The sequence below is a fragment of the Anomaloglossus baeobatrachus genome, chromosome 5 (assembly GCF_048569485.1).
Source record: "Anomaloglossus baeobatrachus isolate aAnoBae1 chromosome 5, aAnoBae1.hap1, whole genome shotgun sequence".
Taxonomy (NCBI): Eukaryota; Metazoa; Chordata; class Amphibia; order Anura; family Aromobatidae; genus Anomaloglossus; species Anomaloglossus baeobatrachus.
In genome coordinates, this window is record NC_134357.1 from 562,247,974 (window position 1) to 562,273,676 (window position 25,703).

General features: G+C 45.9%; 1 protein-coding gene across 1 annotated transcript in view; it reads left to right on the forward strand.

The window, feature by feature from the left end:
* Nucleotides 1–25,703, forward strand: part of LOC142313021 (uncharacterized) — a gene marked incomplete at its 5' end in the record, with an annotated part of 144,984 nt that overhangs the window by 81,550 nt on the left and 37,731 nt on the right. Inside the window, 7 exon segments of the mRNA XM_075352007.1 lie at nt 1,477–1,668; nt 1,738–1,861; nt 1,945–2,042; nt 2,240–2,330; nt 3,863–4,588; nt 6,694–6,779; nt 6,968–7,135. Coding sequence (XP_075208122.1) covers nt 1,477–1,668; nt 1,738–1,861; nt 1,945–2,042; nt 2,240–2,330; nt 3,863–4,588; nt 6,694–6,779; nt 6,968–7,135 — 1,485 coding nt within the window.

Sequence of the window (25,703 nt, forward strand, 5' to 3'; positions counted from 1 at the left end):
AAAGTGTGACCAGGTTGGAATGGCGTGTGGCTCGTGCGATAGGCAGTATCAATCGAGTCTTATTGGGGGGGGGGGCGCCAAAAGTTGGTGGCGCTGAACTGGTGGTTTCGGGGATGCGATGGGGGTGCATCTTCACGTGCTTGGTGCTGTTTTGTGGACGCTGGGATTGCGTGGAGGTGTGGTACAAGCTTTTGGTGTGTGGCGGGTCCAGGCCACGTAAGGAGTCACGTGCCCTGTCCTGTGGCGGGGGGTAGGTCTGGTCCAGAGGCGGTTGAAGGCAATGGTAACTGGACAGAGAGACACCATCTTGGTATGGTGGCTCCAGGTTCCGGGATGTTGCAGGCACGGGGTTCTGCAAAGTTGGGGGGTTAATCCGTAGGTGATTAATACCTCATCTCTGGGTCGGTGTGTTGCGGCCAGGGATACTGGGGTGAGAAGTGGTTCCTGGACTGGGCCTACTCAGGGTTGTATATTTACTGTATTGGTTACTGTGTTACCTATTGTTATTTGTTGGGGTCGCCCGTTGGACGGCGCCCCCTTGTGTTAGTATGTAAATAATAGGTAATAAAGGCTGCTGTGGCCAATTTTAAACCAAGTCACATGCAGTTCGTGTATTATTTACAGATGGTATTGGTGGGTAACACACATACAGCACGACTGGAGAATCCTTCCTCAATGGTCAAGAAAGCCATGGAACCCATAGGGTGGAGGGGCGACATGACTAGAGGGAAGGGAAGGAGTGATGGGGTTAATGGAAACAGGAATGGTTTGTTTATAAGGCAGAGTAAAGGGATTGGTGGGTAAGAGGAGTTCCCTGGAGGAAGAGGTGGGACAGTTGAGGGGTGTAAGTAAAGGACTTTGACTTACCCCCTCTCTCTTGACTTCCGGATATGGAACGATCCCCGCCCACCCTCCCTTGTGTTTAATGCCGAGGGGAATTTGGTCTGGGTTGTTTCTTTGTCACAGCAGCGGGGGGTAGGTCTGGTCCAGAGGCGGTTGAAGGCAATGGTAACTGGACAGAGAGACACCATCTTGGTATGGTGGCTCCAGGTTCCGGGATGTTGCAGGCACGGGGTTCTGCAAAGTTGGGGGGTTAATCCGTAGGTGATTAATACCTCATCTCTGGGTCGGTGTGTTGCGGCCAGGGATACTGGGGTGAGAAGTGGTTCCTGGACTGGGCCTACTCAGGGTTGTATATTTACTGTATTGGTTACTGTGTTACCTATTGTTATTTGTTGGGGTCGCCCGTTGGACGGCGCCCCCTTGTGTTAGTATGTAAATAATAGGTAATAAAGGCTGCTGTGGCCAATTTTAAACCAAGTCACATGCAGTTCGTGTATTATTTACAGATGGTATTGGTGGGTAACACACATACAGCACGACTGGAGAATCCTTCCTCAATGGTCAAGAACTGGAGAGGTGAGGACTCTGGAAATGTCTGTAGTGAGATTTCTTATTGTGTCTCTCCATAACCAGGATTACATAGTAGTGAAGAAGACCTCTAGTGAGCGCTGTCACGCCCCTGTGTCTGAGGGATGGGAAAGACCCCTGAGCCCAATCACGGGGCCTCCACTTCATCCCCCGATACATGAGGACATCAATGACCAGAAGATCCTAGAACTCACTTACAGGATGATTGAGCTGCTGACTGGAGAGGTGACACTGCTGGTAATGCTGGGACATTATACAGTAACGCTATGAAGGGATCGGGGGTGACAGTATCATTGTATATGTCAGGTTCCTATAAGGTGTCAGGACGTCACCATCTATTTCTCCATGGAGGAGTGGGAGTATTTAGAAGGACACAAAGATCTGTACAAGGACATCATGAAGGAGGATCCCCAGCCCCTCACATCACCAGGTAATAGACAGGACTAAATACACACGGCCTATAATTATCTGTATGTAAGGAATTAATTCAGTCCCTGTATGTGTCTCCTCCAGTTCTATCCAGTAAGAGGACAACACCAGAGAGATGTCCCCGTCCTCTTCTCCCACAGGACTGTGAACAAGAAGATCCCAATGTTCCTCAGGATCATCAGGTAGATGGAGAGAAGGTGCCATGAAATCTCGCTATGATGTGTAGACGGCTGTGAAGGTCTTGTGCTCAGTCTAGTTTTATCCACCAGTATTATATGTTTTATACTTGTGTAATGAGAACGGTGGAGATGGCAGGATTAGAGCTGATCATAGATGAGACTTCTCCATCTGTCTGTGATTTTTATAATATTTGTTTCAGGGTGAAGATCTGACCCATATTAATACTACAGAGACATATGTGAGGGGTGATGAGCAGAGTAAAGAGGAGATTCCTACAGATAACCGCCCAGGTGAGTAGTGACCACTAAATGCAGAGAAGTCACAGATTCGTCTCCTTCAGCAGCTGCTACAATGTTGGATTAAAAAGAATGAACAAAATACAGTATATTATTAATATAAGGTAGAAGAGGTTCCCACGGTCCTCCACTTGCAACCGCAAATCACCGGAGTGACGTCACTGCTGATCACGTGGCTCACTCAGTCTCTGCCTGAAACTCACAGCGAGCAGTAATTTTACATGGCCACTTGGTGTGACTACAGGCTGCAGCCCCCAGCTGTTTGCTTATCTTGGCTATGTTTTAAAAGAAGAGGAACCACCTGCTCCTTTTTTTTTAAATTTTTAAATAAATAATTTAAAAAAATGTGTGGTCCTCCCCCCAATTTTGATACCCAACCATAAGATAGCCTAAAAGCTGGAGGCTGGTAGTCTCAGGGTGAGGAGACCCATGCTTATTGGCCCCTCAGCCTAAAAATAGCAGACTGCAGCTCCCCAGGATTGTCTCATTCATTAGATGTGAGAATCCCGGAACTTTACCCAACTCATCCCAAGTGCCCTGGTGCAGTGGCAACTGGGGTAATCATTGGTTAATAACAGCCCACAGCTTCCACTCAGCCTTAGATTAGTAATGGGAGGTGTCTATGAGATCTCCCATTACTAATCTGTAAGTGAAAAGAAATAAACACAAACACCAAAAAAAATCCTTTGTTTGAAATACAATACAAAATAACACCCTCTTTCACCCCTTAATTAACCCCCAAAATACCCAGGTCCAGTATAATTCAGTGGGACTTGTCAAAGCGCTGGTTGCCGGTGCGAAACAGCTGTCGTCCTTGTGTGGTCAGTCCCTCTTCCCTCCGTCCTGTTTTTATGCCTGCTCCATGTAACAAATAAACATAAGTTTTCTACTGCTTATATACGGTGAGTGCCCTCTGTTCTTATTTTTACAGGAAAAAAAATTAGTTTTCTGAATAAAGACTCCCCACACTCCCTCATTCACCAATTTTTCATTTAAACAGAAATCCTTGAAGTTCCAACGTAATTCAATGGTGTAATAACCCACGGCGCCCATTGATTCCTATGGAGCTTCATTGTCAAAACAAGGCTTTGTAGGTCACTCCCGCTCAGCGGCAGGTACAGAATTTCTCATGAGTATGAAAAATTCAGGATCTGCCACAGATAGTCACTGACTTATGGAGCCTTTTTCTAATACTACTGATTGACAGGCTTTATTTATGATTCTCCACTGAGGTTTTTACTACAAAATAATGGTGACCGACACTCTGAGACATGAACCTAGGAAGATGCTGAATTCACACTGAATTGGAAAACTGCTAGAGCCGATCCTGGTGGCTGGATATCATTATCTAGTGGTCTTTGCTTTGTGGTCTTTAATTAGAATGTGATCTGTTTTGTCACAAATACCTTAGTGATATTCAAATTTTGCAACATAACTTGCAATTTCAATGGACATTTTGTATTGTTAAAAAATGTGTTTTTCCAAGATTATATTATTGAAAAAGTAATAAGTGTTATTTTTTGCAGATGACTATATTAGGAGATCAAAGAGACTTCTGACACCAGACTTTCAATCATATAATCTTGATGTACTACAAGACACATATGAAGAACATTGTGTTATCCCACCTGTACCCTCGGTGCTTCACAACAAAGTTCTATCATCTGTTCCTTTAAAACAGGTTCTATCTTCTGAATCATCACAAACAATTAAGGAAAATAAAAGTAGTAGAAGGGATGTTAGAACTACCAAAGGAAAGAAGACGTTTTCATGTTCAGAGTGTGGGAAATATTTTAATGATCACTCAAACCTTATTGTACATAAGAGAATTCACACAGGGGAGAAGCCATATCCATGTCCAGAATGTGGAAAATGTTTTACAAAGAAATCAACTCTTGTTATACATCATAGAATTCACACAGGGGAGAAACCATTTTCATGTTCAGAGTGTGGGAAATGTTTTGCAGATAAATCAACTCTCATTAAACATCAGAGAACTCACACAGGGGAGAAGCCATTTCCATGTTTAGAGTGTGGGAAAGACTTTAATCATAAATCAAATTTTGTTAAGCATCTGAGAATTCACACAGGGGAGAAGCCATTTTCATGTTCAGAGTGTGGGAAACATTTTAATCACAAATCAAATGTTCTTATACATCTGAGAACTCACACAGGGGAGAAGCCATTTTCATGTTCAGAGTGTGGGAAATGTTTTGCAGATAAATCAACTCTTGTTAGACATCAGAGAACTTGTTAAAGCCGGGCTCTTGTTTCCTCTCAGGTAGCTGGGACGGATCGGCCGATTCTGAGAGTAACGCTTAACACACCAAGACAGGACACGTCCGTAGTGTATCAAATACTCTGATTTAATAGTGAATAAAGGAAGGTTCTTATACCTTTCAAGTTGATTACGCAATATGAGACATGTGATATGATTACACAACTTTAGATAGATACCAAATATAGTCATTTTCAGGCTCCAAAGAAGATATTACCACATAAGGAAGTATAATGTCTCAAGGCCAAAAGAGATATAGTTTATCATAACAAAAAGCTTTTAAGGGATGTGATCAATCAAACCTTGTAATACAAACAGCGTATTCCAAGAGGAGTACATACTTAAAAAGAATAACAATTCTAAGGGACTTAGTGATTACCATAGCAAATAGCAGATGTGGAATAGAACATCAATTACTCATTCCTGGTTGCATAACCGGTCAAAAACTCATATGTGCACGAATATAACGAGCTTGTGAACTGACTGAAGACCAAGACAAAATGGCTTCTCTTACAATTCCCCTCTTTTGATTAATTATGTTCTATCTCATCTGTCCCTTCCTATAGGGTAGACCGCAGAGACTTGTCCAACTTCACAATACACTAGGCTTTCCCTACGCGCATCATGGGGTCCTGCCATTCAAACGTGCTCTGTGGGATCGGCCTACATTTCCCTATACCCATCCTATCTACTGATCCTAGAGGGGAATATACTTATGGCTATATGTATATATTCTACCAGTTTATTCACTATATAAATGTGATATATATGTTTTGTGTAGTCCTTATAGTGTGTTTATATATCACACACTTTATGGTGTTTTACACAGTATTAAAGTTCTTTTTCTGCTGATGTTCTTGTATCTCGTGGTCAATCGATTCTATAGGACTTCCACAGTAGGCACAGTCGGTTAAGTCCACCAGGGTATCTTTGTCGCATCATACATCTGCATCGCTTTGTGGTTGTTATGGTCATCATTACTTTAATTTGGAGGGATTCATTATCAATAGCTTTTCCCTTTTTGGGTTCGTATTTTCCTGAAAAACAGTTACAATTAGCTCCTAGAATTTTCTTTACAAGCATTACAAACAATTTTACCAATACTGCAATTACTAATATTATAAACGCTCTTTGAATAACATAGTGTATTATCCCTGTGATCCATCCACCCACCTTTTTGAATAAATTCAGTATGTTTAACCATGAAAGCCATTCAGGGAAGGGTAGTTCACTCAATGCATTGGCTTCCTTAAATCCCTTTTTAAGTCTTATATCATGTGTAACCTGCATCAGTCCTTCAGGGTTTATGAAGTGACAACATGAAGGTCCCACCACCTGACAGAAACCTCCACTAGAAGCAGTGAGATAATCAAGTACCATAGAATGTTGATTGGTAATGATGATGAGCTGTTTTGTGTAGGCTGATTCTATATTTATGGCATCAAATAATAGATCAGTGACATTATCAAAAATATCTCCTAGTTCTTGAATCATTTGGGCATTTCTCATTGGTCCCAACATTATTCCTAATGGACCTGTCAGTACTATTCCTGCCTGCATGTACCATGGTGTACTAAACAAATGCTTCTGTGTCTGTTTACTAGATTTTGCATCAGTATCACGTTTTGCAAGCATGTGTTGAGGAATATTTTTATATGGGAAATCATCCTCACTCCATACCCATGTTGCAGGTTCCAATCTAGCCAATGTACAGGTTCCCTCCGCCCCCTTTGGGATCCATCTATAAGCTTTTTCCCCACAAACGATGTAAATACCTTTTGGAAGTTCAAACTGATATTCACTTAGTAACGCCATTACTACTGATACAAATCGCAAAGTCTCATCATACAAACACCAAGAATCTTCTAAGTCAGTGGTAACTATTCTATAAAATTGAAAGGGCACACAGTATGGCTCTTTATCAATAGCTATTGACATTTCTGCTGCTCCATCACCCAATTGCCCTTCTTCAACTTCTTCGCTCATATATATTGCACTGCGATTTGCACAAGTATCAGTGTCACCATGTTCGAATCTATAGGCTCTGGTCCAGTTTGTTTCATGTATGTATCTTTGTAGGGATATACAAGGAGGTCTGGTACAATACGAATTCTATTTTGGGGCATAACTTCTTATCTCAAAACTATCTTTTAGCATTTGATTGGGTATGGGGGTTACAAAAACAAGGCATGATATTGATATATAGTCATGATACATTACAAATTTATTGTCCCACTGTTTAGGTGACTCATCCCACTGTTTTTTCCTAAAAGGGAAACAACATATAGAAAGAGAAGCAATACACAATACTTCCCTAATGTAATTTCTTTAATCTTTGTGAACCCTCTTGCAGTGGGATGCATGGACTTTTACTGAGGTTGGTGTACTAAGTTGGACTTGGTGCAGATCCAAGTTTCCCCCCACACGCCTCCAGACCGTCACCCAGTCCCCCAAACTTCAGAGAATGTGTGCCAGATTGGAAGGATCTGGAATGAAACTGAAACCAACTGTTTATTACATGGTATTACATGTTTAATCAATCATTTATATATCAAAAATTGCACGTCTGATTACTGTATCTTACTGAATCTGTGAACAAAAATTGCACTTTGTACCCTTTATTTTTATAAATATTTTTATATATACAATTTCTATCATGTGCTTTTCTAGCAATAACATATCATTTTCTGCACTGGATTGCCTCTGACCAAATCTGGAAAGAAATCTACAGAACACGCACAAACTTACATAACACCTGCTCATGGTATATCACTATAATTTATCTGCGGTCTCTGAGATGGGAAGAGCCAATGCAGGGTATATTTCTATGAACTTTACAGTTTTCCTTCTTACACTATTTTGGGCATGTGTCTTACAAGTCTGGGTAAATCTGGACTAAATTCTGGTGTCACCCATACCTTGTCTCTTAAGACACACACTAATATCCGTTTTTCACAGAGAATTCCTTATTAATTCATTGGTTACCTGGACCATCAATAAGAAGAGAGCTTATGGCAGAGAAATATTACCGCCCTGTATCCACAGACCTCAGTCAGCTGGGCTTCCTGCGTCTCTATCTCCACTCCTCGTTGAATTTCTTGTACCTGTAGGGATTTAAGAACACAAGGAGTGGCAGATGTCACGGACGTGACAGGAGCCACCAAGGTAGTCTGTACAGGGAAAGATGGAAAACTCTCAACTCTAGGTCCGGTTATTGTTTCTTTGTTAACTACACCTGTGCAAGCATCTCTTTTAGCTCCATCACTGTCAGCTCAGGTCTAGACTTTTTCTTCATTGCACCTGGCTTATTTAATAACAGGAGAGCAACAACAGGAGAACATTCGGGCTCATACGTATTCTACAGTTTTTCATTTCAGTTGACACTCAGTAAAGATCTATCGCTTATATTTTTAACCATCTTACCCAGTTCTGCTTTTCCCATTCAGAGTGGGCCTCATCATCACTGCCTTCTGTACTAATATAGGTAAGAAGGGAGTGGTTTAAATTTTAATTATCTCGTGCTGTGTAAACCATAGCATTTCCAGTGCAGAAACGACCAATCATCTGTAAAAACAAAACTAAAAAATATGTCATCATATCATTCTTATAACATTATCTCCAACCAGTCAATAGTCTTCAGCATTTATACTTTATATGGTCAAAATGCTGAACTAAACAACTATATTTTCATATTCTAGTTAACAGATATGTTTCATAATGACTATTACAAGGGAAGCGCCACTACACTACTAGAGTATATAATAGATAACCTCCTTTCCCCCCCCTTTTGTATATTTATTCACTCAAAACTTTTTGCTGGACAAATATACAATATACAAACAATTGTCTCTAAACTTCATTTATCATCTGTGTCGAATAACAAAGTAGCTGGATTGAATATTATGATTAGAGCTACCTTGCACCATGCTAGTCAGTTCATTAATAAATATTTGTCAGATTTGTCTGTGCTTGACTTGAAGTAATAATTACTACACTGAGTATAGTGCCTGTATTTCTAAGGTGTATTACCAAATTAACATTAACATACTTTCTTTTGCACAGGCAACCACCACTGGAATATATATATATATATATATATATATATATATATATATATATATATATATATATATATATATATATATATATATATATATATATATATATATCTCACTAGATGGTGTTTCTCCCTAACTTATAACAAAACAAATAAAATGAGAGATCTTCCAGTGCCGGTGCAGAGGGAATTATGAATCCACAGAGAATGTCACTCTTCAGCATCTCAAACCCCTCTTTTGCTTTTAGAGTTCTGCTGATAGGGTTTTGTTCCTGTTACATGCTGCCAGCACATGAAATAGTTGGCTGCATTTTCTCTGACGCTGAAGGAATGACATTCCCCAACTCACCAATCGTTTCAATTCTGTATAACCTATAATTCCTTCTTTTAGATAATTTTCTACCTGTTTTGTGATGGCTTCCATTCTGCTTTCTGCTCAGGGGATATTTTAATTGTCTTATACATAAACATAAAGATACCTTCTACTTTCGATGATGGTTCTCATCCAGCTTGCTTTCATCTATTTGAATCAAAGACATCATCACAACAAGCATAAATTCCGACAATGGTCCTGTAACAGTTATTCCATTTTTTTATAATGAACTGTTCCGGCATTTCTTGTTTCTTAATTACTGTACGGAACTTACTCTCATATCTATTATACTATCTATATTTTTGCTAGTGGGAAGGGTTACCTGTGCAGTGCCTGAGGGGCCATCTACAGGTTTGACCCTAATTATTTGCTTTCCTTGGGGGATGCCTATTTCCTAGTCCCAGTCTGTTGTTTTTATGATTGCAACCTAGGTCTGTTCTATCAAGTACTCCCTTTCTCTGTACCTCCCCTTGTTGTCCTCTCCTCCTTATCCTGTGACAATCTCGTTTATAGTGCCCCCTTCTTCCACATCCAAAACACAATCCCTTTTCTTTACACTCATCAAAGTCTGGCATCTTATCCATTCTACGCTCAGTCTGTAATCCTTCCACTGATTTTTTTACCGCATTATCAAATGCTCTTGAGTGTATGTTCACCATTACAGGGGTTGGTTTCTGAGCTTTCTTTTGTCTCTTTTTCAACATCTTATCCTCTATAGCTCTTATCATGTGCAGTGATTGTTCAAGAGGTACATATGAATATTCTACACATGTTTTTACTACTTCTTTTCTAAGCTCCCCCCTTAACCCCTCCTTAAATATACCCTTAAAGAGCATTCTTTCTTTAGAGTGCTTTAAGTCATAACCATGATCTGTAAAAAGGGAAACACATCGAGTATGATATTTGTCTACATTTTCATCTTGCCCTTGAAACATTTCTGAACACAATATATCAATAAACTTCTCCTCTGATACCTTAGGTCTATCCTCATCGTCATGGTCATTTATAAGAGGATGATGACGTTCAGAAGTCCGGATCCATGCTGCCACCTGAGCCTGGTATCCGTGCTTCTGAATCCATTGGTAATTCTCTCGGCCGAACTGCTGCCACCGGCAAAAATCTAAACAACCTGTCTTAGGCATCCCCGCCTTTTTCAGTATCTTCGCGCTGTTTTTAACTGCTTTCTCTCCATTTTCCATTCTCACCAAGTCAATCATTTTGAATCTTTGATCAATACTGTTTGACTTAGTAGAATGTCTGGTAAGACTGGTTCCCATAGTGTTTTAGTTCAAGGGTAGCGACCCCTCACTGTATCACACTATCCACTGAACCGCCCAAAGGGTAGCGATCCCCTGGCTAGCAGTTCGAGCTGTTGACTTATGTCCGCTAGCTACTAATTCCCTTACGTTTGAATTCAGTATTCACCTGCTAGCAGTCAACGGTGAACCCCTATCTTTCAAGGTAATCAAACCAGCTTTTCATTTCCTTTCTGTTTGAATCCTAATATACCATTGTCTAAGCAAGTAAAGACACACAAACAAATGCAACGCAACTCCAATTGCAATAGCTATATATTCCTCATGTGCATCAGAATCATCTGATGCTGACACTTCTATTCCTGAGTCCGCCCATGGTACAGGGTGTGTGTTTCATTGTCTTCAATATTGATTCTGATCCCATGCCCTGATCTTATGCTGGGGACACAAGATCCTGCTCGTTTTCGTGGTCTTGGTCTGCCACAGGCAGCACAATATTCACGCCAATCAGGATTTTGTTCTCCACACACACAAGTCCATCCTTCTGGCCCCGTTACTAGGGCTGACTCCCAGAGAGTGTAATCCAGTGGATCACCTCTCATTCCCAGTCCTCAATAACTTTCTATATATCTTCTATTGCAACTTTACCTTCATACAACACAATGTTACTAAGCAAAGATAATGTTCACAAATCATATGCAGCTCAAACCATACCTCTAAACATCAGAGATGTAAAACAACTGTTATTAATATATACTAGACTAGGTTTTCTATTTCTGCCCATCTAGAAACAAATGACATACTTCTAACTCAGTTAATACGCGGCATTCCAATTCCAAGAGCTCTGCACAGCGAGGATGGGTCATAAGGTCACAACGCTGCAGTCTCTATTCTCCCCCTCACTTTGCCCTGTAAGTCTCTGACTATACAGGGGAAAGTGATAGAATATTATCACCTAAAAACAAAAAAAACCCCACTTCAATTATAATATATCAGATTGAAAAGGTAATAAGAAGTAGCCAAGTATTATATTATTAGTTAGTGGGTTAGTATTGTTAAATAGATAAAGAAAGAAGACAGAAGAAGAAAGGAAAAACTTTTAGCAGTATTACTTACAAAAAGTACAACTTTGTTTTCAGCATATAGGACAAGACAAACAAACAATAAACATAAAGGCTACCTGAGGATTTGCGAGTTTCCTGTTTATATCCCCCGGAGACTGACTCGTGCCTTCTACCCCCTCTTGAAGAGAAAATACTTTGAGATCAAAAAGATCAACTTACCTAGGTTTGATGTTAGTATTTTCTGTTCAAGCGAGGAAGATTGCTGTGTTCAGTCCTAGACGGATTGAAAGGGGAAAGTCTTGGTCCCAGTCATGGGGATCGCTGGGTGCCTCCAAACTGTTAAAGCCGGGCTCTTGTTTCCTCTCAGGTAGCTGGGACGGATCGGCCGATTCTGAGAGTAACGCTTAACACACCAAGACAGGACACGTCCATAGTGTATCAAATACTCTGATTTAATAGTGAATAAAGGAAGGTTCTTATACCTTTCAAGTTGATTACGCAATATGAGACATGTGATATGGTTACACAACTTTAGATAGATACCAAATATAGTCATTTTCAGGCTCCAAAGAAGATATTACCACATAAGGAAGTATAATGTCTCAAGGCCAAAAGAGATATAGTTTATCATAACAAAAAGCTTTTAAGGGATGTGATCAATCAAACCTTGTAATACAAACAGCGTATTCCAAGAGGAGTACATACTTAAAAAGAATAACAATTCTAAGGGACATAGTGATTACCATAGCAAATAGCAGATGTGGAATAGAACATCAATTACTCATTCCTGGTTGCATAACCGGTCAAAAACTCATATGTGCACGAATATAACGAACTTGTGAACTGACTGAAGACCAAGACAAAATGGCTTCTCTAACAAACTCACATGGGGGTGAAGCCATATTCATGTTCAGACAGTGGGAAAACTTTTGTGTGTAAACCATATTTGGTTAAACATAAAACAAGTCACATAGGTAATAAACCAGATCTATGTTGAGACTGTGTGAAATGCTTTTCTTTCAAAACAACTCTTATTAAACATTAAAGAGCTCACATACAGAACATGAAAAGCCTCTTTCATATCCAGAATGTAGAAAATATTTTATTTGAAAATTAAATTCTGTTTATCAGCAATTCAGACTTATTACTCATAAAGGGATGAAGACATCTTCATGTTCTGAATTTATGGAGCTAGGCAACGGCATCATCACAAGCCCTAGAACTGATTGGAGCTATCGGACGATAACGCATGTGTCACGCTCACCGGCTCCCCTGCCATGCTTCCCGGTCCCCCTGCCATGCTCACCGGCTCCCCTGCCACGCTTCCCCGCTCTCAGGTCACGCTCCGTCACTCCCGTGCCATGTTTCCCGGTCCCCCGCTCCACAGCCTCCATGCCCCATCACCTGCGGTCTCCAGGCAGCCCGGTCCCCGCTCCCGGCGCCCATCGGCAACGCTGAGCCAGCCCGGCACTCCTGCCTCCTGTGCACCGCTCCCTGCTCTGGCTTCTGGCACCCGGGCCTCGCGCATGCGCATTAGGGCGCGCGCGCGGTCATTGACCCTCTCTTAAAGGGCCAGTGTCCTCCAACAGGATATTGAGGAATCAGGTACAGGGTATATAGGGGGATCCTTTCCAAGTGGGCGGGGCCTGTTCTACGTGTTTGCTAAGCTAGGAGTCAGGTCTCCTTGTGTCTTGTGCCATACTTACCTATCTCTCTTGTAGAGTCGCTCCTGTCTCGCCAACCGGTCCTGACGATTCCCGAACCCCGAACGGTGACTGTCTGCCATCCCGTCAGTCCCTACCATCTCCGATCCCTGGATCCGTGTGGTGACCCACCTTCTCGCTCCGTTGGTTCCGGATTCTGCCTGACGTCATCTCGGCCTCCGAACCTGAGCTCCGTCACCCGGACTACCTTCAGAGACTCCGTGGTCCCAGGGACTTCTTCACTCCACTCCTCTGAACGGACTGTCCTGCTACCCGTAGTGCTCCGGCAACCGGGCACCTTGCCCTCGGTGAGGTGTTCAGCCCAGTGGATCCACCTCCTGGGCCTGCCCGTCCACCTGGTCCTAACAGTAAGAACAGGCCATGGATCCCGCCGAAGCACTAGCGGCCCAGCTGGGCAACTTGCAGCAGGAACTCGGACGACAGCGCGAGACCCAGTCCCGCATGCTGGCCTTCATGTCCTCGGTGGATACCCGCCTGAACACGCTGCAAGCAACTGCCACGTCCCTGGCATCTCAGGCTTCTACAGCACAGTCCACGGCCACAGTTCCCATGGCGGCTACCTCGGAAGCTTCTAAACTCCGCTTGGCCTCTCCACCCCGCTATGCCGGAGATCCTAAGACCTGCAGAGGATTCTTAAATCAGTGCTCCCTCCACTTTAAGCTGCTTCTGCACCTGTTTGCCTCCGACCAAGCCAAGGTGGCGTTTGTGATGTCCCATCTGGAGGGTGAGGCACTGGCCTGGATGAACCCCTTGTGGGAGAGAGAGGACCCTGTAACTGTTAACATCCAGGACTTCCTGCAGGCGTTTAGAACCACCTTTGACGAACCCGGGCGTGCCGCCGCATCCGCCTCATCACTCATCAGACAAGGCAGGGGACCATGACGGTGGGGCAGTATGCCATCCGCTTTCGCACCTTGGCCTCAGAATTGGGGTGGAACAATGAAGCCCTCACCGCCGCCTTCTGGGAAGGACTCTCCAGTCGTATTAAGGACGAGCAGGCAGGCCGCGATGTTCCTTCCACACTGGATGCCCTAATTGCACTAGCCACCCGCGTGGACCTCAGATTCCAGGAACGATCCAAAGAGGTGTCCCGCGAGAGACGTCCGATACGGCATTCCTCTCCTCCGCAGAAGCCCGTCGTACCTCAGTCGGCATCGTCTGGCGTCTCTGTCCACGAACCCATGCAGATTGACCGTCTGAGGCAGTCCGAACAACGCCGAGCAGAACGGCTCGCTAAGGGTCTCTGCTTCTACTGCGGAGAGGGCACACACCTGCTACGTTCCTGTCCAGAGAGGCCGGGAAACTCCAAAGCCTAGAGTTGGTAGGAGAGGCCACCCTAGGTGCTGGGACTCTCTCAGACCCGGTTACGTGGACCGTTCAAGTGACAACGGGAGAGACGCGGTTCACGGCCGAGGCGTACCTCGATTCCGGGGCAGCAGGCAATTTCATCCAGCAGGCCATGGTGGACAAGTACCAGGTGCCGGTTGCTCCACTCGACAAACCCCTCGTGATTGCCTCTGTAGATGGGAGACCCCTCTCTGACACCATCTCGTGGATCACCAAGCCAGTAGAACTACGTATCGGTGCCCTGCACACCGAGAACATCACTCTCTATGTCCTCCCACACATGTCTCATCAAATCCTGCTGGGACTCCCCTGGTTACGGACACACGAACCGTCGGTCAGCTGGCGTACTGGTGAAATTACCCGATGGGGCTCCTCTTGCCACGAGAACTGCCTGAAGTCCATACAGCCCATCCGACGACTTCCGGTTCCGGAGTCCCTACCAGGACTGCCTTCGGCCTATTGGTCCTTCGCGGACGTCTTTGATAAAAAGGAGTCAGAGGTACTGCCGCCACATCGTCCTTACGACTGTGCCATCGACCTACTCCCGGGAACTACACCACCTCGAGGACGGATATATCCTTTGTCCCCTGCTGAAACAAGGGCCATGTCTGCCTACATCACTGAGAACCTGACAAGGGGATTCATCCGGAGATCCTCCTCTCCTGCTGGAGCAGGCTTCTTCTTCGTTAAGAAGAAAGAGGGCGACCTGCGCCCATGCATTGACTACCGGGGATTGAACCAAATCACCGTAAAAAATAAATACCCCCTGCCGCTCATCCCTGAATTGTTTGATCGGCTTAGAGGAGCTCGTGTGTTTACCAAGTTGGATCTTCGGGGTTCCTACAACCTGGTCCGCATCCGCTCTGGGGACGAATGGAAGACCGCATTCAATACTCGCGATGGGCACTACGAATACTGTGTGATGCCCTTCGGCCTGTGTAACGCACCAGCAGTCTTTCAAGAATTGGTGAACGACGTGTTCCGGGACCTTCTCTACGTCTGTGTGGTGGTGTATCTGGATGACATCCTGGTCTTCTCTCCGGACCTCCAGACCCACAGAGAGAACGTGCAGCTGGTACTACAAAGACTGAGAGAGAATCGTCTGTACGCCAAGTACGAGAAGTGTGTGTTCGAGCAGTCTTCTCTTCCCTTCCTGGGTTACATAATCTCCGATACCGGTCTGCAGATGGACCCAGAGAAGGTCTCTTCCATTCTCAACTGGCCCCCTCCTTCTGGACTGAAGGCAATCCAACGCTTTCTTGGATTTGCAAAGTATTACCGTCAGTTCATCCCTCACTTCTCTGACCTGACTGCGCCTCTCTCCGCCTTGACCAAGAAGGGGGCTAATCCAAAGGACTGGTCACCTGCGGCCGACGCCGCGTTTGGCTCCCTGAAACAGGCATTTGCTTCCTCTCCTGTGCTCCACCGTCCTGAGTTAAACCGACAACAGTTCACCTTGGAGGTGGATGCCTCCTCCTCTGGAGCCGGAGCAGTGCTCATGCAGAAGTCCTCCTCCGGGAAGATGGTTACTTGCGGTTTCTACTCCAAGAGCTTCTCAGCGCCTGAACGCAACTACACCGTCGGTGACCGAGAGCTATTAGCAGTCAAACTGGCTCTGGAGGAATGGCGCTACCTTCTGGAGGGAGCAGTGTACCCCGTGATCATTTACACGGACCACAAGAACCTGGAATACCTGCGGTCTGCTCAGCGACTGAACCCACGACAAGCCAGGTGGTCCTTGTTCTTTGCCAGGTTCGATTTTCAGCTCCATTTTCGGCCCGCGGATAAGAATGTGCGAGCAGATGCCTTGTCCAGGTCATTCGTGCCCATGTAACAGGAGGAGGAGACATCCCAGCCCATCATCTGCCCAAGTAAAATCATTCCGGTGGCCCCTGTCACCCTGGCCCAGATACCGCCCGGGAAGACCTATGTCTCTGAGACTGACAGACAAAAAGTGTTGCATTGGGGTCATGCCTCGAAAATAGCCGGCCATGCTGGTCAGAAGAGAACATGGAGTACAATTGTACGTCACTACTGGTGGCCATCCCTTCGCACGGACGCCGCATCTTTTGTCTCAGCCTGCTCCTCTTGTGCCCGGAACAAGACGCCCAAACACCTGCCATATGGTCGCCTTCTGCCTCTGCCAATTCCCTCCGTTCCGTGGCAACACATTGCAATGGACTTTATTACAGACTTGCCCTTGTCCGCCGGACACACAGTCATATGGGTCGTGGTGGATCGGTTCTCCAAAATGGCTCATTTCGTCCCTATGGCTGGACTGCCCTCTGCCCAGGAACTCGCTGACACCTACATACAGCACATCTTCCGGTTGCATGGCTTTCCATCACACATTGTGTCCAACAGAGGAACTCAGTTTACCTCCCGCTTCTGGAGGGCCCTCTGCAAACATCTGGGAGTGGCTCTGGACTTTTCTTCAGCCTACCATCCTCAGTTGAATGGCCAAGTGGAACGAGTCAATCAGATCCTGACCTCTTTCTTGCGTCACTACGTTAACACCCATCACGACGACTGGTCCACGCTCCTTCCTTGGGCTGAATTCTCCCATAACCACCACGTCAGTGAGTCCTCCTCCAGCTCTCCCTTCCATGACGTTTACGGACTTCAGCCTTCCGTCCCATTACCTGTATCTTCTTCCTCGGATGTCCCTGCTGCTGATGCTGTAGTCGGTGACTTTACAACAATTTGGGACTCTGTCAAGACGTCCCTTGGACGTGCTTCCCTGCGGATGAAGAGACACGCAGACAAGAGGCGTCTGGATCCTCCGTGTTTCTCTCCAGGAGATCTGGTCTGGCTTGCTTCCAAATACGTCCGATTGAAGCTACCATCATACAAGCTGGGTCCTCGCTACATCGGGCCGTTTAAAGTCATCAGCAAAATAAATGAGGTCTCCTACAAGCTGCAGCTCCCGGCCACGATGAGAATCCCCAACTCCTTCCACGTCTCCCTGCTCAAGCCGGTTGTCCTTGGTCCCTTCTCCGCTGCTGCCGGTTCTGCTCCTCCTCCTATTGCTGATGATGACATCTATGCGGTAAGGGATATCGTGGCCATGAAGACCGTGCGGGGCCGACAGTTCTTCCTGGTGGTCTGGGCTGGGTATGGTCCTGAGGATAGGTCCTGGGAACCCCGGGAGAATGTGGGTACTCCCCTGATACGTGCCTTCCTGTCCCGGTTGCGGGGAGGGGGGCGTGGGGGAGGGGGTACTGTCACGCTCACCGGCTCCCCTGCCATGCTTCCCGGCCCCCCTGCCATGCTCACCGGCTCCCCTGCCACGCTTCCCCGCTCTCAGGTCACGCTCCGTCACTCCCGTGCCATGTTTCCTGGTCCCCCGCTCCACAGCCTCCATGCCCCATCACCTGCGGTCTCCAGGCAGCCCGGTCCCAGCTCCCGGTGCCCATCGGCAACGCTGAGCCAGCCCGGCACTCCTGCCTCCTGTGCACCGCTCCCTGCTCTGGCTTCTGGCACCCAGGCCTCGCGCATGCGCATTAGGGCGCGCGCGCGGTCATTGACCCTCTCTTAAAGGGCCAGTGTCCTCCAACAGGATATTGAGGAATCAGGTACAGGGTATATAGGGGGATCCTTTCCAAGTGGGCGGGGCCTGTTCTTCGTGTTTGCTAAGCTAGGAGTCAGGTCTCCTTGTGTCTTGTGCCATACTTACCTATCTCTCTTGTAGAGTCGCTCCTGTCTCGCCAACCGGTCCTGACGATTCCCGAACCCCGAACGGTGACTGTCTGCCATCCCGTCAGTCCCTACCATCTCCGATCCCTGGATCCGTGTGGTGACCCACCTTCTCGCTCCGTTGGTTCCGGATTCTGCCTGACGTCATCTCGGCCTCCGAACCTGAGCTCCGTCACCCGGACTACCTTCAGAGACTCCGTGGTCCCAGGGACTTCTTCACTCCACTCCTCTGAACGGACTGTCCTGCTACCCGTAGTGCTCCGGCTACCGGGCACCTTGCCCTCGGTGAGGTGTTCAGCCCAGTGGATCCACCTCCTGGGCCTGCCCGTCCACCTGGTCCTAACAGCATGATCGCACCAATGACTGAAAAGATATGCAGTTTGACTTCACAGTGACCGCTCTGCTCTGCGTCATTCCAACTTGGAGAGTGGCCACTATGTAGTTATGTTGAAGATCTGCTGGGTCTTGTGGTGATTTTAGCTTGTACCACCACCACTTCTGCTGCTATTGACTGAAGGTACATGAAAATTTGACCAATACACATCTCGTCTTATCTATTTGATTTATAAAGAGAAAGCCACTCCATAACAAGCTTGAATAAAGAAAAAAACAGGAGCATTAAAGGCTAAATGCAAAAATAATTTATTTATTTATTTATCACAAAAGTTAAAAATGACATACACCATGTGAAGACAAGTAGAAAAAGTGCTAGATGTTATACAAAAGATGAACACCCACATGCATGTGAAAGACAGGATAAGTAATAATACTGATATTTTAAGGGAAACCAGGGGAGCTAAAGCCCACTTTACACGTTGCAATTAGTTGTACAATCGCATTTGCGATGTGACACGCCCAGGTTGCATACGGGATCTTATGAGATCGCACGTAGGTCGGTCATTTGCTGTCACACGTGCGTTAGTAGTCTATGTTAAATTGATCAATTTTGTGTGCGATCCTTTAGATCATGTGTTCTGTGACGTATGCATTGGGCACCTTTTTTTTTTTTTTTTTTATTTATTGACTTGCCAAGCGTGTGTAATGTGTAGGGATGCGTTTTTACTATGTCATCTGCCATTCAGCTCTGCTACATGGCCGCTAACAGCAGACACAGACAGCCATGTAGCAGAGCTGAATGCCAGATGACAGCAGACACAGACAGAGCCGCACTGTCAGAATGAACTCGGGTGAACTTCACCCGACTTCACGGTCATGCTGCGGCTCTGTCTGTGTCGCGCCCTGATTACCGGTCACCTGTGAAGGGCTCACCGGTGACCGCTAATCTCCTAAGTGACTGAAGTTAGCAGCCCTCTCTCATACTCACCAATCCCCGATCCCCGGCGCTGCACGGCGTTCACACTGCTCCGGCGGCTTTTACTGTTTTGAAAAAGCCGGCCGCCCATTAAACAATCTCGTATTCCCTGCTTTCCCTGCCCACCGGCGCCTATGATTGGTTACAGTGAGACACGCCCCCAAGCTGAGTGACAGGTGTCACACTGCACCCAATCACAGCAGCCGGTGGGCGTGTCTATACTGTGTAGTGAAATAAATAATTAAATAATTTAAAAAAACAGCGTGCGGTCCCCCCCAATTTTAAAACCAGCCAGATAAAGCCATACGGCTGAAGGCTGGTATTCTGAGGATGGGGAGCTCCACGTTATGGGGAGCCCCCCAGCCTAACAATATCAGCCAACAGCCGCCCAGAATTGCCGCATACATTAGATGCGACAGTTCTGGGGCTGTACCCGGCTCTTCCCGATTTGCCCTGGTGCATTGGCAAATCGGGGTAATAAGGAGTTATTGGCAGCCCATAGCTGCCAATAAGTCCTAGATTAATCATGTCAGGCGTCTATGAGACACCTTCCATGATTAATCTGTAAATTACAGTAAATAAACACACACACCCGAAAAAAATCCTTTATTAGAAATAAAAAACACAAACATATACCCTGGTTAACCACTTTAATCAGCCCCAAAAAGCCCTCCATGTCCGGCGTAATCCAGGATGCTCCTGCGTCGCTTCCAGCAACTGAAGACAGCCGCGCGATCGGCTGAGCTGTCACTGAGGTTACCCGCGGCCACCGCTGGATCCAGTGACAGCGGGTAACCTCAGTGACAGCTCAGCTGATCACACGGCTGTCTTCATTACCTGTGTGGAGGTGACCGGAGCGGCTGTGTATTCTGCAGCTCCGGTCACCTCCATGCAGCAGCGCTGGAAGCGACGCAATAGCATCCTGGATTACGCCGGACATGGAGGGCTTTTTGGGGCTGATTAAAGTGGTTAACCAGGGTATATGTTTGTGTTTTTTATTTCTAATAAAGGATTTTTTTCGGGTGTGTGTGTTTATTTACTGTAATTTACAGATTAATCATGGAAGGTGTCTCATAGACGCCTGACATGATTAATCTAGGACTTATTGGCAGCTATGGGCTGCCAATAACTCCTTATTACCCCGATTTGCCAACGCACCAGGGCAAATCGGGAAGAGCCGGGTACAGCCCCAGAACTGTCGCATCTAATGTATGCGGCAATTCTGGGCGGCTGTTGGCTGATATTGTTAGGCTGGGGGGCTCCCCATAACGTGGAGCTCCCCATCCTGAGAATACCAGCCTTCAGCCGTATGGCTTTATCTGGCTGGTTTTAAAATTGGGGGGGACCGCACGCCGTTTTTTTTAATTATTTAATTATTTATTTCACTACACAGTATAGACACGCCCACCGGCTGCTGTGATTGGGTGCAGTGTGACACCTGTCACTCAGCGTGGGGTCGTGTCTCACTGTAACCAATCATAGGCGCCGGTGGGCGGGGAAAGCAGGGAATACGAGATTGTTTAATGGGCGGCCGGCTTTTTCAAAACAGTAAAAGCCGCCGGAGCAGTGTGAACGCCGTGCAGCGCCGGGGATCGGGGATCGGTGAGTATATGAGAAAGGGGGATAGACTGACATGGACAGAGAGTGAGGGACAGAGATAGTGACCGACTGACAGAGATTAGTGAATGACAGACATTGTGAGGCGCTTCAGAACGCAGCTTTTCAGCTGCGCTCTGAAGCTGACCTTTTTTAAGCTGCGGTGCAGAGCGCACACCTGCGCACATAGCATCAGACACCAAAATCGTATGAGGGATGTCACACGTTACAATTGACTAGGTTCCTGCAACAAAACGCTCAATTCTAGACAAAGATACGATGTGTTTGCGATCAACGGTTTTGCGTTCAATCCTGATCGCACGTAGCTGTCACACGCAGATACCTCACAAACGATACCGGATGTGCGTCACTTACAACTTGACCCCAACGACGGATTGTGAGATATATTGAAGCGTGTGTAGCGGGCTTAAGTGGGCAAAATTGTATACAATCACTTAGAAATAACCCTATAGCTCGACCGCTACAGCCATAACAAAACCATGGATGATAGTCAATCAAAGAAACCACAACAAGCAACAAAAACAGGGTTCCATATAGATAGCATTAATGTAACAGCCCTGTGGATCAACCGCTGCAATCACAAATGCCCAGCAGCTTACCCATGGGTAAAGAATTAAAGTTCCTGTCCATTCAGATGCATGTGAAAAGATACTCCAACGCGTGTTTTGCATGATTTAGATGTTAGCTTCGAATTACAGAGTAATGTCTGCTCACTCGAAATTTTGGGTGCAAATAAAGATTGATTATTTTCGGCACACCATGGGTGAAATAACAGGAGTTCAAAGAATAATATTTGCAATATAAGTCCACTTTTTATTTTTCAAGCAGAAAAAATGTAAAAAAAGAATAATACAGATGTCCAGAGACCAACGTTTCGACCTTTTTGGGCCTTTATTGAGGTGCATATCTGGAGAGTGTGTGTGCGCAGTGTCTTATAAAATAAGAGAAATGGCACTCAGGTGGACTCCGTAGTTAGAGGTTTGTGGAAGATGTAGAGGGCTCTGCGTTCACAGGAACTGACAAGTGTTTCCTGCATCTATGTTGTAGCGAACACTGTTATATACAAGAACATGTATTGTTCACCAGTCCTATATCTGGACCTGTATCTTATACTTCAGCAAAATGTAGGGAAATCCCCTTATGAGGTATTGTGTGCACAGATGTCCTATTTGCTTCCAATATCTGTGTGGGTATGCAAATAATGAGATCCACCTTGCTTAGGAAGAGAGAAGAGACATCTCAAGGGGCTGTATTCATACATGCAAGGTGCTGTTGTCCTCAGAGTTCTGAGCTGGTATCATCAGTGTTACCAAAAGGCAAATCAGTCCTCAAAGGGTCATAGGGAACCTGTGTCCTGGACAAGAGTGCAGACGCATGGTGAGCCTGTAAGGGCACAAAGTTTCCAATGCGCTTCGAAGGCTAACGTGTCTCCTTCATCAGGGATCCCAGGGATCTTAGTTACCCGCTGTAATCTCAGCCGACAGGATCGTTATCCATACGAAATGTTCTTCAGCATCTTTGGAAGCAAGTGGCGGTGTGAACCACTGTAAAGCTCCAGTCAAGCCCTCACTGCCGGATGCTTCAAGCATTAGCACACCGCTACTCCAGCCCTACTCTAGCCTCCATTTGATCACCATCTCGGTTTCCTATCTCATCTCCCAGGCAAGTACTAGTATACAGTTAAAACTATGATTTAAGTATGGATTTGGCATTTATTGTCAGACCTCAGCATACTTCTAAACTTTTTAGGGCATTTAACTTGCGTTCTTCAATCTACAGTGCCTACAAGTAGTATTCAACCCCCTGCAGATTTAGCAGGTTTACACATTCGGAATTAACTTGGCATTGTGACATTTGGACTGTAGATCAGCCTGGAAGTGTGAAATGCACTGCAGCAAAAAAGAATGTTATTTCTTTTTTTTTTTTTTTAAATTGTGAAAAGTTTTTTCAGAGGGTCATTTATTATTCAACCCCTCAAACCACCAGAATTCTGTTTGGTTCCCCTAAAGTGTTAAGAAGTATTTCAGGCACAAAGAACAATGAGCTTCACATGTTTGGATTAATTATCTCTTTTTCCAGCCTTTTCTGACTAATTAAGACCCTCCCCAAACTTGTGAACAGCACTCATACTTGGTCAACATGGGAAAGACAAAGGAGCATTCCAAGGCCATCAGAGACAAGATCGTGGAGGGTCACAAGGCTGGCAAGGGGTACAAAACCCTTTCCAAGGAGTTGGGCCTACCTATCTCCACTGTTGAGAGCATCATCCGGAAGTGGAAGGCTTATGGAACTACTGTTAGCCTTCCACGGCCTGGACAGCCTTTGAAAGTTTCCTCCCGTGCCGAGGCCAGGCTTGTCAGAAGAGTCAAGGCTAACCCAAGGACAACAAGGAAGGAGCTCCGGGAAGATCTCATGGCAGTGGGGACATTGGTTTCAGTCAATACCATAAGTAACGTACTCCACCGCAATGGTCTCCGTTCCAGATGAGCCCGTAAGGTACCTTTACTTTCAAAGCGTCATGTCAAGGCTCGTCTACAGTTTGCTCATGATCACTTGGAGGACTCTGGTTCAAGGTTCTCAGGTCTGATGAGACCAAGATCGAGATCTTTGATGCCAACCACACACGTGACGTTTGGAGACTGGATGGCACTGCATACGACCCCAAGAATACCATCCCTACAGTCAAGCATGGTGGTAGCAGCATCATGCTGTGGGGCTGTTTCTCAGCCAAGGGGCCTGGCCATCTGGTCCGCATCCATGGGAAGATGGATAGCACGGCCTACCTGGAGATTTTGGCCAAGAACCTCCGCTCCTCCATCAAGGATCTTAAGATGGGTCGTCATTTCATCTTCCAACAAGACAACGACCCAAAGCACACAGCCAAGAAAACCAAGGCCTGGTTCAAGAGGGAAAAAATCAAGGTGTTGCAGTGGCCTAGTCAGTCTCCTGACCTAAACCTAATTGAAAACTTGTGGAAGGAGCTCAAGATTAAAGTCCACATGAGACACCCAAAGAACCTAAATAACTTGGAGAAGATTTGCATGGAGGAGTGGGTCAAGATAACTCCAGAGACCTGTGCCGGCCTGATCAGGTCTTATAAAAGACGATTATTAGCTGTAATTGCAAACAAGGGTTATTCCACAAAATATTAAACCTAGGGGTTGAATAATAATTGACCCACACTTTTATGTTGAAAATTTATTAAAATTTAACTGAGCAACATAACTTGTTGGTTTGTAAGATTTATGCATCTGTTAATAAATCCTGCTCTTGTTTGAAGTTTGCAGGCTCTAAGGGTACCTTCACACTTTAGCGATGCAGCAGCGATCCGACCAGCGATCTGACCTGGTCAGGATCACTGCTGCATCGCTACATGGTCGCTGGTGAGCTGTCAAACAGGCAGATCTCACCAGCGACCAGTGACCAGCCCCCAGCCAGCAGCGACGTGCAAGCGACGCTGCGCTTGCACGGAGCCGGCGTCTGGAAGCTGCAGACACTGGTAACTAAGGTAAACATCGGGTATGGTTACCCGATGTTTACATTAGTTACCAGCGCACACCGCTTAGCTTAGCGCTGGCTCCTTGCTCTCCTAGGTACAGTACACATCAGGTTAATTAACCCGATGTGTAATGCAGCTACATGTGCAGAGAGCAGGGAGCCACACACACTGCTTAGCGCTGGCTCCTTGCTCTCCTAGCTACAGTACACATCGGGTTAATTAACCCGATGTGTACAGCAGCTACATGTGCAGAGAGCCGGAGCCGGCAGCACAGGCAGCGTGAGAGCTGCGGAGGCTGGTAACTAAGGTAAATATCGGGTAACCACCTTGGTTACCCGATGTTTATCTTGGTTACAGCTTACCGCAGCTGCCAGACGCCGGCTCCTGCTCCCTGCTCGCTTCATTTGTCGCTCTCTCGCTGTCACACACAGCGATCTGTCTATCACAGTGGGAGAGCACCTTTGAAGAAAACGAACCAGGGCTGTGTGTATTGAGCAGCGATCTCGCAGCAGGGGCCAGATCGCTGCTCAGTGTCACACACAGCGAGATCGCTAATGAGGTCACTGCTGCGTCACAAAAAGCGTGACTCAGCAGCGATCTCGGCAGCGAGCTCGCTGTGTGTGAAGCACCCCTAACTTATTTGCATCTTATCAAACCTGCTAAATCTGCAGGGGGTTGAAGACTACTTGTAGGCACTGTATACTGTTTGTGTTGGGAAGCACAGTAGTGTGTTTTGTCTATCAGCATTACTGATTAGCGTCTGTGCTCGCTTTTGGCCAGGCCTTTTTTTGTCCTGTCCATTTTTCCCTACCTTTTGCACCACATCTGTGCTTGTGTCCTGCAACTACTAATCAGTGACGCATGTCACTGATCGGCGTCCCTGCTCACTTTTGGACAGGACCTTTTTTTTTTACGTCGGGACCTTAATTTGACGCACATTTGACCCTGGATGTTGAATCACATATAAGTCAGTGGAGACTCGAACTTGTGGGCTGTAAAATAACCATGGTAAGGGCTAGGGCGCTGCAAAAGGAAGCAAAAAGGGGGAAAGAGCAGGATAATTGTCCTGCAAACAAATGTAGATAGGGAAATTACTTAACTGGGTTCTATAACCTTAGCAATTATGGTTACATAGCAAGTAAAT